Source organism: Zophobas morio, unplaced genomic scaffold (genome assembly GCF_036711695.1).
Source record: "Zophobas morio isolate AGI-343-1 ecotype UQ-CSIRO unplaced genomic scaffold, CSIRO_AGI_Zmor_V1 ptg000024l, whole genome shotgun sequence".
Taxonomy (NCBI): domain Eukaryota; kingdom Metazoa; phylum Arthropoda; class Insecta; order Coleoptera; family Tenebrionidae; genus Zophobas; species Zophobas morio.
This window is the reverse complement of record NW_026972129.1, coordinates 10,697,933-10,710,662: the sequence shown is the minus strand read 5'-3', so window position 1 is coordinate 10,710,662 and position 12,730 is coordinate 10,697,933. Positions and strand designations below refer to the sequence as shown.

Here is a 12,730-nt window from a genome sequence, read left to right as displayed (position 1 = left end):
CAGTGCGTTGAATCACGTGTAGTCGCGCAATGTCAGAATGATGAACAGCCAAGTAATATCCATACTCACACTATTCTTGTCCCAGTTGCAAACTTTGGTGAAAATAAGATGGTCCAAGAGCCAATCCACGGGTTTATCGTTGTAGAACATTTGAAAAAATTGTATTAGCCACGGTAGTTCTGCACTCTTGAACATTTTTCCTGCAACAAAAGCACCGATTAACAGCGTGGCGATAAATAAGTCATTTGAGGAACATCTTCCTTTTATTGTTTTACGTGAGCACACAAACGTGAAAGTTCTTTTACGGTCACATCCATCTTTTATGAATGAATAAAGGAAACAGACAAAAGAAAATTGACCCCAAAAAGTGCAATAAAGTGGACGGTGAAGTTCCCCTCTTTCATTTATTATTCTTTACAAAAACTCACCAATAAAACCCAGCTGGCAAAAATCCAAGACAAACCACGGTTCCTTCCTAGCAATTTTTTCTATGGCAAATTTTTTCATTTCGGTAACGTAATTTGGCTTCGCTAAAATATCGTCTTCTAGTTGCAGATAAAACGTTCCTGGAAAAATCATAAATGATTTTCGTTCGGTGTCGGATTACGTCTAGAACTGACCTTTAGGCTGAGAGTAGGACATGAGAAAGGCGAAATCCAAGTTCTGCTTAGACCTCCACCTAACTCGTTCCGGGGGATCCCCTAACGTGATCCGTAGCTTATCTAAATTCGGATAGTAGGCCGGAGAAGGTGAAAGCACTTCGATTAAACCGGAATCCACTTGCATCGGGAACCTGTAGGTACAAAGGTGAGCTTAGAATTAGAACAAAACCGATATCCATTTCCAATATTCCTAATGGGATTTGAAATGGCATCGCTACTAGTGAAATTGAATTGAAAATTCTGAATTTCTGCAGGATCACATTAAAAAGTACATTTGGGGAGATTTTTTTATTTGGAATGCGGGAACGGATAAGCATACTGCAGCTTTTGACCAAATTGTGTTTTCAACTTCCTGCAAAAACTCGAATGTGTCATGTTCGTTTCGTATCAGTGTAAAAGCAGATAACAAAAAATTCTGCCGTAAATATCTGGTGTTGACACTAAACGTAGGCTGTCAGTAGCCAATATTTACAGCAAAATTTTAATGGAAAATAGTACGAGAAACTCAATAACAATTGTGTATAGAAACATGTCCTTCACAAAATTAACTGTCTAAAGCAAAGCTTAACTGTAATAATCGGAGTTTAAATGTTATTAGATTTCTTGGAATAGTACCATTAATGAATATATGAATAAAACAATATTTGAAAATATTTTAAAATTCTGAAATTTCGTGGTATAACTGTATTTTTCTTCAAGAAAATGGGGCCAAGTTATGTCATATTTAAAGTCTGTCCAATATAAGTCCACTGAACCTAAATAATTAGGTTGAAAAATAGACTGCAGGCAAGTACCTACGTGTTTGTTTCAATTTTCAATTTACTTTAAATGTGGGCGATTGATACGTTAAAGAACTGAATTAATTATCAGCAATCGATTCGAATTTAAAGTCAATGTTGGCTGAAATACCAACTTTACGTTTTAATTAGTGGGCAGATTTACTTGATTTTTACGGTATAACTTGGAAAATAAAACACAACAAACGGGATGTTTTTAAATGATTTGACATACCCATATTAATGTGAAAACATCGCTTTGTTACATTTTCAAAAATTCATCGTCAATATAAATATTCATTATATTTTTCAGTTACCTATTTCCTTTAGCTGAAATAGTATTGAAATCGTGGTAGAAGCGCATGTATCTATAAGTAACAGAGATACTTAATGTTAATTCTTCATATAAATACTAATTCATGATAATTGTATTTGAGTGCGATTTTTTTTCAATAAATTTTCCTAATAGACGCTTCGCATTATGTTCAGACACAATAATAATTCATGTCGTGTGTTCAGACATTGTCTGTTGCTACCGATTATCCTCTGACGTGACGATAAATAAATAAATGATCTCACGTCTGATGCATATCAAATATTGTCAATCGATAGATGATTTAATGCTAAGAAAGGAAGTGGAAAGTTTTCAAGGTTCCAATATTTTTGATGAAATTGTGGAACATGTTAACTTTTCAAGATTAAATTGTAATCTATTAGTGCAATTTTACGTACGAGAATTAACCAACATCTCAAGAATGACGCTCTCAATCAGTGTAACCGCAACAATGTTTCGTATAATTTTGACAATGACTTTTTTGTTATTTTGTTGTTACATTTAAGCCATTTTGGTATGTTTTTATTTGTTTTGTAGTTATAAGTAATAATAATTGTTCATAGTTAAGTAGTTTCTTACGCCATTAAATATACATTCTTCAGATCTTGATGTTTTTTCGTTACATCACTGACCAAAATGAAGTATTCCTAGTTACTTCTTCTACCTCCCCCAATATAGATTAACTAATTGCGGTGAAGAGTGATTTCCGGAGTAATTTTGTGACGCGTAAAACGGCTCTAAGGAAATAATGTACTTAAATGTGTCTCTAGTGCCCTCGTAAAACGTTTGGTGTTACATTATACAGCGTGGAAACTACTCAAGGAATAAATTCGGCCATTTTTAAATTAATTGTATTTGTCGAATACGCTGAAACAGGAACATTTGTATTTTTGATTACGTTCTTTTTAAATTGCTGTACCTATTTATGACATCATCCTCTTTCGTGCTGTTATTTGTAAAAGTACTTGTAGATATTTTCAAAGAACCCCTATCTTCGACAGTAAATTCTTAAGATTACTACGTTTTTATGATCCACTCGAAGGTTTATAAAATTTAAAAAAATTGGTCTAAAGAGTTTAGACAGTACTTCCCTCGCTGTCGGAAACTTGACGACTGCATGGCTATTGTGTTTTTTTCTCATTACATTTTTGTAGTGGGAATTTAAAAAAAAATGCGATGACGTCATCAACATTTTTGCAAGGACACGTATATCAGTTGGGATAGATGTAGTGTAATACTAAGAATAAAATTATTGTATTCCCAAATTTTTGGGAAAATGAATTGGGTCGTTTTGAATATTGATTTTTTATAATCAATAAAATAACGAAACAATTTACTCGCGTATACGGCAACTGAAAATCGTTTATGTATAAACATTCTTAATTTAAGATGACAAGCGTAACAGCATACGTGAAAGTCAAACAGAGAAACTGTAAACAAAACGACCATCGGTTTTATTGCTTCGACTTCCGCTTATTATATAAAACATTGGGTTTTATTTTAATTCTTGACGGTGAAATTCACAATTGGTTGATTATAAACATGTCTATTTCACATTCGCGGAACCAAGTGATCGCATAAAACAAATGCAGGTCTGTAATGTTAAAGTCGATGTAAATAAGCGATGCTACCCTTATGTTTCAACCGAGTTTTTCCTTTAACAAATTTTGTGTCTACCAAATTGGGTTGGTTGGGGTGTAATACTAATAATAAGTGTTGCCTTTAATTTAATCAATAAAATAAATTGACTTCATTAATTTTTTTGAACCACCTCTTAAGAAAATCTAAAAAATATGAATGGAATGATAAATCACAAGTACAAACTCATCATATTTTTTGCATTTTAGATAGGATTTATTCAGCAAAATTTAAGGGTGACGTCATCAATTTTTTTAGGAGGGATGAACAAATACATTTTGAACAAAAGTTTACCATGCTTATAATAACTTTAAAATATTCCCAAGATTTCAAAGCATTCGGTTTTGTAATTCCTGATCAAATCGATAAAATAAATTCACGCCTTCATTAATTTTTTTGAGTCACCCTGCATATGCAAATCCAAAAATATGAGTGGAATGATAAATCGCAAGTACAAACTCATCATATTTTGTACATTTTAGATACGATTTATTCGGCAAATTTTCGAGCTGACGTCATCAAGTTTTTGGAGGGGATAAGCAAATATATTTTGACTAAACATTTATTATGCTCTTTATAACCTTAAAACATCTGCAAGATGTCAGAGCATTCCGTTTTGTAGTTCCTGATTAAATCAATAAAATATATTTACGCATTCATTAATTTTTTTGAGGCACTCTGTATATGCAAATCAAAAAAATATGAATGGCGTGATAAATGACAAGTACAGACTCATCATATTTTGTACATTTTAGATATGATTTATTCGGCAAACTTTCGAGCTGACGTCATCAAGTTTTTGGAGGGGATAAGCAAATATATTTTGGCTAAACATTTATTATGCTCTTTATGACCTTAAAACATCTGCAAGATTTCAGAGCATTCGGTTTTTTAGTTCCTGATTAAATCAATAAAATATATTTACGCATTCATTAATTTTTTTGAGTCACCCTGTATATGCAAATCCAAAAAATATGAATGGAGTGATATATCACAAGTACAGACGCATCATATTTTGTACATTTTAGATAGGATTTATTTGGCAAACTTTTGAGCTGACGTCATCAAGTTTTTGGAGGGGATAACCAAATATATTTTGACTAAAGATTTATGATGCTCTTTAGAGCCTTAAAACATCTGCAACATTTCAAAACATTCGGGTTAGCAGATTCAAAATTAAATTGCAAAATGTTGTTTTATAATTTTGATTTTTTTTCCAAAAATCTGGACGTTTCGGGTAAAAACTGAATTCGGAGTCGTAAACTACATGTGTAGGACTATGTTATTTTATACAATTTAAGACCTATTTACTATGTACAATTTTGAAGTGACGTCATCGCATTAGTGGTGGGGATGATTAGACAAATTTTGGTTAGCGTTTTACCATCTACATGATATTCCTAATATAAGTACAAAATTTCACAACAATCGGTCCAGTACTTTCGGAGATTATCTGTCTAATAAAAATCCGGGACGGCAGACGGACAGACGGACGGACAGACGGACAGACGGATAGACGGACGGACAGACGGACGGACAGACAGACGGAAATGGGAGACTTATTTCTTCGTCTTCTAGGGGTCATGAAAGATCGAGAAAACGTAAAAGCAGAGAGTCGGCCGACGGACTCGATTACAATACTTCCTTTGCTTACGCTCGGGAAGTAAAAATTGGTTGAAGTTTATTTGTACAAGACCAACAAATCCTGCTTCTTTGAAAAATGATTAAATTTGATTTTGCATTTTGTTGTGTGATAACTTCTATAACGCAAATGTCAGAAACGGCGAACAAGTACGGATGATAATATATTTATTTATATTTAAATTATGTATGTAAATATTTCATTTAAAACAAATAACCAACGAGGAAAAAATGGCGTCTCAGCAATAATAACATGCTTAACATCGAGTGTTGATGTTTAGGTTAAAATTATTAATTACGCCATTATATTTTATGATTATTAAATAAAACCATGCGTGCTCTCCCATTTTCGAGAAAATGGGGTGACTCGTTCTTAAGTTAATCAATAAAAAATTTGTGATGGCATCATCACCATAAATAATATTAATCACAGCGCAAGAGGGAAAAAATGGTCAAGTTTGGCATCGAATGTGCAACTCGCAGATCAGCGTGTCGCACATTACTACACACTTGGGCGTCTACATACATGCTATATATAGGCCAGTGCCGAAGCCTTTGAAAATGGTAAAAAGTGAAAAAAAATTAGAACAGGATGATACCCATTGGAAAAGGAAGAAAATATAACAAAAATAAAAGGAAAAATAATTTACGGGCGATCTGAGGTCGGGAAATAGAAAAGGGTGAGCTTTTAAGGCTAGAAAACGGTTTATCACGATTTCCGGCAAAACTACAAGTCTTATCGCAAAAAGTTTAATAGCAAAGTTGTAGGTAATAAAAGATCTACAACTTTTGTATTTAAACTTTTTTTATAAACTTCAAAATTTCTACGAAAAATGCAAATAATTGACTTTTGGTTTTTTATTTTTATCTCCCACAAAAAAAAATCACGAAATTTGGTGAAAACTTACCTATTTATGTCCCAAACTCACTGTAATTTTTTTTATTCAAAATACTTATTTTTTCCCCCCTATTTTGATTTAATATCGAAAAACCACCCTAATTTTCAATCGAAAATTCTCACGTCAAAATATATGCTTTTTTAAAAAAATCGGTATGCTTTTTGCTCGCTGAACTCTCTACTTTCTGATAGTATAAAAAAAATTATACATTACTATGGCAAATTTTCACAGGAAATGCAACAAAACGAAAAAACTCGAATTCAAAAATTTGTTTTTTAAGTATTATGTAAAATTTGGAGCTATTTATTAAAATTTACACGTTAATTACTCGAAAAACGTAAGATTCAATGTCACATTGATAAATTAAAAAATTGCAAATCGAAATATACTACCATAATTAACAACCAAATAGGTTAATAAACTTAATACTTTGTAAGACATGTACAATATTTTGTTAAAGTTGTAGGATGATTTTTAAATTATATGCATAGATGCCTATTTATTGCTATTTTAAGATAAAATATATACCTGAATGGCCTACGGAAAATTTTAGCTCATCAGAAGAATGAACAACACCGTTTATAAAAATACACGTGCAGGCTGAGTTACTTGAAGAGAATCGTGATGAATTGACTTATTTAAAAAAAACTTTTGGAATCTACAGTCACAAGGATTTTCCTGTAAACAAGCAGAAAAAGATGCTGATGCTGACATAATTAAGGTCTCGATAGAAACTGCCAGAGATACTAATAAAAATGTCATAGCTGTGGGCCCAGATATTGATCTTTTGGTCCTTTTGAATCAATTGAATTCAAATAATTATGACATTTATGTTCTCAAACCAGGTTCTGGAAATCTATTTTTCCCGTCCAATGGTTTCAAATATGAATCCTTCAAAAATATAGTTCCATTCCTGTATTGTTTTTCTGGTTGCGATACAACATCTGGGTTTGCCGGAAAAGGAAAGAAAAACATCCTAAATTCATTGTCTTCTAATATATAAAATTCTCGTGTCACAGTGTGTGTAACTAAACTCCTCCGAAACGGCTTGACTAATTTTTTATGAAATTTTCTGTCTATATTCGGTAGGTCCCTAGGTGATAAGGGTGGCCCACCCAAAAAAAGAAAAAAAAAATTTCAGACAAAATTTTTATTTTAATTTTTTAAGATTTGGCATCAAAAAATACCACCTACCCCCATTTTGTACTAACCATATTAGTATCTTTACTTTCATCCACAGACGCGCAATAAAAACATTGTCGTACGATAAATTTTTATGCATAATTTATAATTTAATATAATTTTTTATTTAACTACTAAAATATTCACTGGAAATAATTTATATGGCCAAAGAAAATTTGTCAAATTTGGCCAATATTTTTTATAAAAAACATGCAAAAAAAGAAGGTATCGCAAAAAATGGATTACAATCAAATATATTTATAAATGTAAAAATGACAATATACCACTGAATCAATTACGATTTCGAAAATCAGTTGGCAAGAATTAAATCATCTTTCATATTGACAAATCTCCCACCAACAGAAAGCGTTTGTTTAATTGATTTTCAATTTTTTAGTTTATCAATGTAACATGGAATCTTACTTTTTTCGAGTAATTAAAGTGTAAATTTTTTAAATAGCTCAAAATTTTACATCATTAAAAAAAATTGGATTTCGAATTTTCGATTGAAAATTAGGGTTGTTTTTCGATATTAAATCAAAATAAGTGGGAAAAAATAAATATTTTGACAAAAAAATTACAGTGAGTTTGGGACATAAATAGGTAAGTTTTCACCAAATTTCGTAAAAAAAGAATTTTTTTTGTGGGAGATAAAAAAAGTCTAAATACAAAAGTTGTAGATCCTTTTATTACATAGAACTTTGCTATTTAACTTTTTTCGATAGGATTTGTAGTTTTCATCGGCCCTGGCCTACTAGTGGTAAACCGCTGTTATACTGTGATATTTTTTTTGCGAAAATTTGGCCGTTTAAAAACTCAAAGCGCACCACAAGTGTAGAAGTATATTATTGTATAACATTTGAATTAATTTAATTTGGAATCCTATGAAATGGCATCATCAAATTGTTGACGGGGAAGATCAGGTAAATTTTGATGAGCATTTTATAATATAAATATATAGAAATTTGATAACAATCGGTCCAGTGGTTTCGGAGATTATCTGTCTAATAAAGATGGGGACAGAAAACCAGTTTGCACAAGTTTGCCATTTGTTTGCTTAAATAAAAAGACAAAAATTAAATCGACAGTTAGTTCATGTTACGTTGTGGAGTGTTTCGTGCATAAAAAAAATGTAGAAGCAGATTCTCTTCTATAACAAGCTTATAAACCGTGGAATAATCACATCGCTTGACAATATCTAGGCCGAAATAATTCAACCTTTTGTATGCTTCATTTAATTTTAGCTGAAACTGCAGTTTTTGTAATCAGGGATCATTTTACAATGTATCCGTTTAAAAAAATGAATAATGAAAGCAAACATTAATAAAGAGTTAAAACTGGTTATACTTTATTTGTTATTTGCGTCCAAATACTGTTTCTGTACAATACTGAAAACCTTTCCTAACACAATCCTAAATCAGCAAATAATTTTATGAGTACATGAAATTCCCTTCTATTAAATACTTTTGTTTTATTAGTTTACAACACTTTTTCTCCTTTATGGGTTCGCCATATTTTATGTCGCCCATGTTGCTGAAAATTGCAGTTGCTAAATTTTAAATTTTCTTGACAATGTAATTTCTGTATACCACAGTTTAGCATGGCAAGCTTAAATATATAATGAAATATAAAGCTAGTACGATCGTTCTGAAGAGCAGTAGGTTACTGAAATACCAGACTGAAATAGATCATCGCATATGGTGGCGAATGTAGTCCAGTAGTATGAATAACAATACTTAGTTTTTAAATATATCATCTTTAAACAGATAGGTGGAATCATGTAATGTTAACAATGTTGATAAACGAGGGCGTAATGGTTTCTTATTTCTGTAATTCTTGAGGTATGAGAATGTGCTTACAGCAAGAAACTAACATTTCGTGTAGGAATGTCTGATTGAATACGAAAACACGTGATATTCACACAACATCCTTATCGTGTCATTTTTAGACTGTAATAAATTGCTGAAATAAGGGGGCGACAAACTGTCCTTAAAAATAAAGTGCACCTAGGGAGCAAAAAAAAGCGATCAAAGACAGCCATGGATTTTTGAAGATTTGTCTTTGCTAGAATCTGTCTTATCAGATTACCGTCAATTTGACAGTTTGAGTTGAAAATGCAGCGATCAAAGACATACTTTAAAAAATACACGGCTATCTTTGATCATGTTTTGCTCTCGGTATATATACATCATTTTCATAATGTTGATCACCAATTTACGCTTTTTCAACATTTTGTAAGTGAATATGACGGTGGCATTGTTAGTTAGGTCTGAACAAGCAGGGCATGGGTGTGAATAATAAACGTTTGTTATTATTATTTAAGTAGAATTTGGCAGATTTCTACAAGTTTTAGTGAAAAAGGTTATTCACGCGAAAAAGCGACACGAAACTGTGTGAATGAATACACGAAAACGATTTAAGTGAACAAATCAGGATCTCCGACAAGTGGCCGTGGGTAGTTCTGAAACTCGGTGAACGAGATGCACGCCAGCCGTAAGGCATTAAATGATCTGTGATAAGACTTGCAGGAAACAATAACAATATGAAGCGGTTAGTAGTGTAGACAACATCTGCATAAACATATAAAACAAATCATAAGTTTTAGAAGCAACTAACAAAGTACATATTAATAGCACTGTAAATGCATAAAAGAACATTTAAGCGTCCGATTTTTTGCCACTTTGAACATTTTTTTCAAGGTTATAATAATGCATTAGTAGCGGTTCGCTGTTAAGAAATATTTAAAATTTTGGTAGAACATTAATGTGAAAGTAAGTAATTGCCACTAATTTTCTTCTTGACATAACTCTCATACATGTTGCACTATAGTTTTATAATAATTATGTAGTCTATTAACTTACCGTATACTTACGTACAACAGCTGAATACTTTTTTAATTTATTCTTACAGGACGTTTAAATTTACAAACTGTCGGTTATCGTTATGTTTTTCAAATGGGATATAGTCCAAATTTTACCCTTTTGCAGTGACGTCACAAAAAAACAAAACACGCTGTCGTAAAGATATGGGCCGTACTTGAAAATTATGTTAAAATCAGTTTGCATTGTATTAAAGAAAAGTGGAAAATTATTGTTATCAGTATATTTGCTAGTGCAGGAGGTGGGGAGGAATTTTACCTACTCTGCATTTCAGCTTTGGCCGAGGCTTTTTCTTTTATGAAATTGTTTTACCATTTTTTATGTAAAATCATTATTAGAGAGAACTTTCATTCCTACCTCAATTTCTTTTAATGGTGAAATTAAAATTATTGTAAATTTTGACATATTTTATATTGCTTACATAGTCCGAATTTCTTAAAAATAAATTTTTCCGCAAAAAAAAAGTAATACAAAACTATAAACCTTTATATAAACTATGGTAAGAACAAAGGTAGATACAAAAAGAATCAAAATTTACTTCAAAAACTAGTCGCTAACGTACCTAACTAATCAGTATCAGAAGGAAAATTGTTAATACCAGGGGTGTCACAAACTTTCATGGTATTCCAAGCTCTCCAATGATTTTAACAAAATGATCAACATAATGTCTCCATTGTTCAGTTGAAACATCATGAATTGCAATGTTCCAAAGACGAATTATTGCTTCTGTTTTTTAATTAGTTGAATCTACTAATTGGTCGTATTGTTGCTTACAGTGGTTCCATACCATCTCAATAACATTGAAATGATAATCATATGGCGGTCAAAAAAGTGATGTACAAGATATATGCAATGATACTAGATGAGAAGTTACGAAAGGCAGATGGAAGCAAGGGGTATGTTACCAGATGGTCAGGCAGGGTTTAATGGGAAGAGAAATAAGGAAAGAGGGTGGACGAATGTACGCATTGTTCATAGATTTCAAAGCAGCGTTTGATAGCGTGAATAGAGAGAAAATGTGGGAGTATTTGAGGAGAAAGGGAGGAGATGCGTACCTGGTAACGAAAATGGAAGAAATATATGAAGAAACAATAAGTGAGGTGAGAGTGAATGGAATAGCGAGCGAAAGTGTTTATACAAATAGAGGAGTGAGATATACATTAAAGAGCAATAACTCAGATAGAGCGCATATTCAAGAAATGGTCCAAAAAGCGAACAAAGTGATAGGAATAGTATGGGGAATAGGAGAGAGAAAATTTTGACATGATTATAATAGAAGAATGTTTGATAGTTTGATCAAAACTGTATTTATGTACGGAGCTGAGATTTGGGGCTGGAGGGAAAATGAAGAAAAATACTTAAAATTCACATTGGGATTGGGAAAGTATACGCCGGGATATATAGTGAGAGAAGAAACAAAAAGGGAGAAAATGAGAGTGGAAGCGGGTAAAAGGGAGAATGTTTGAAAGAAATAAGAAAGGAAGGGGGAAAACATGTTTGGAACGAAAGAGACAAGTATTATGAAGGAAAGGGATATGCATGTGAAGAAATAGAGAGAATGAGAGAAATGGGAAGGAGTATGAAAGGAGAACTGAGTGTAAGAGATAAGGATATAGATAAACAAGAACGCAGATCGAGAATATCGGAGTGTAGAGTATAGAAAAATAGTAAAGGATGAAATACCAAAGTACACACACAGAGAGAGTATAAAGGAGAAAAGAATAATGGCGTGATTTAGGTGTGGAAATGAAGAGAAAAAGAATAATTTTTAGATGGATGAAATTGATAGAAGGCGTAGGATATGTTGGAGAGAGGGAGCAACAATAGAGCATATGCTGGAAGGATGTGAAGGATTGAGAGAATCAGAGGAAACTAGGGAAGAAGTGCTAAATGAGGATGGAAGAGGACTGGACTGGATGAAACAAGTACGGAAGATAAGGGAACTAACAGGTGGGCAAGAGAAAGAATAGAACAATTATTATTATATAAAACTCGAATATTTATTTTATTTTATTGATTTATTTGTATTATGTAGATTAAGTTAATTTGTACCCCTACTGTGAATCTTATTAAGCCTGTAAGGCAAATAATAAATTAAAATTATTATTATGACAATCATATGGCCGAAGTCTTAAAATTTTCTGATCGAAAGACTAAATTATAAATTTTAGTTTGTGTTTTTTTTGATACAATATACCAAATTTCATTCTTCGTTGCATGTTCAGGAAAATCGACGTTCTTACTTTTTAACGAATCAATTAATGTCTGTTTTATCCAATATGTATTTGGCATTCCTTTAATTAACTCGTTATGATAGCTAGTATTGTCCAATGTAATAAGAGACTTTTGTCTTAAATTTGGAACTAACTGAACTAAACCCATGTTTCGTAAAAAAAAACTGGTTGGAAGAGATGTTACGATTCTTGATTTTTAATAAATTTACGTAGAAATTGTAGGCTTTTTAGTTGCATGTCCAGTAATGCAATTAACTACTTTCTGTTGTTAACTCTCTTCCACCTAAAACTGATATTTTTTCACCAATTTCTGAGGGAACTACCACAATAAGAAAAATTCATTTTCTTCTTCAATTTTCTGTGTGACGTCGCCATTGTAATCTATTCTTCCTTAGTATACATTCTACAGATGGCGTCCCTAATGTAGTATTTTAAGCCGTCGGTTACTTTAATTTTTCGTAATTTCATTTTTTCAGACATGTTTT

At 32.0% G+C, this 12,730-nt stretch overlaps 1 protein-coding gene across 1 annotated transcript in view; it reads right to left on the bottom strand.

Annotated features, from left to right (window-relative positions):
* Nucleotides 1-12,730, bottom strand: part of LOC135135667 (alpha-1,3-mannosyl-glycoprotein 4-beta-N-acetylglucosaminyltransferase B) — a 124,316-nt gene that overhangs the window by 31,811 nt on the left and 79,775 nt on the right. The window contains exons 4-6 of the mRNA XM_064064802.1: nt 621-793; nt 429-566; nt 70-200 (exon numbers count right to left, since the gene is read on the bottom strand). Coding sequence (XP_063920872.1) covers nt 70-200; nt 429-566; nt 621-793 — 442 coding nt within the window. The remainder of the gene's footprint in view (nt 1-69; nt 201-428; nt 567-620; nt 794-12,730) is intronic.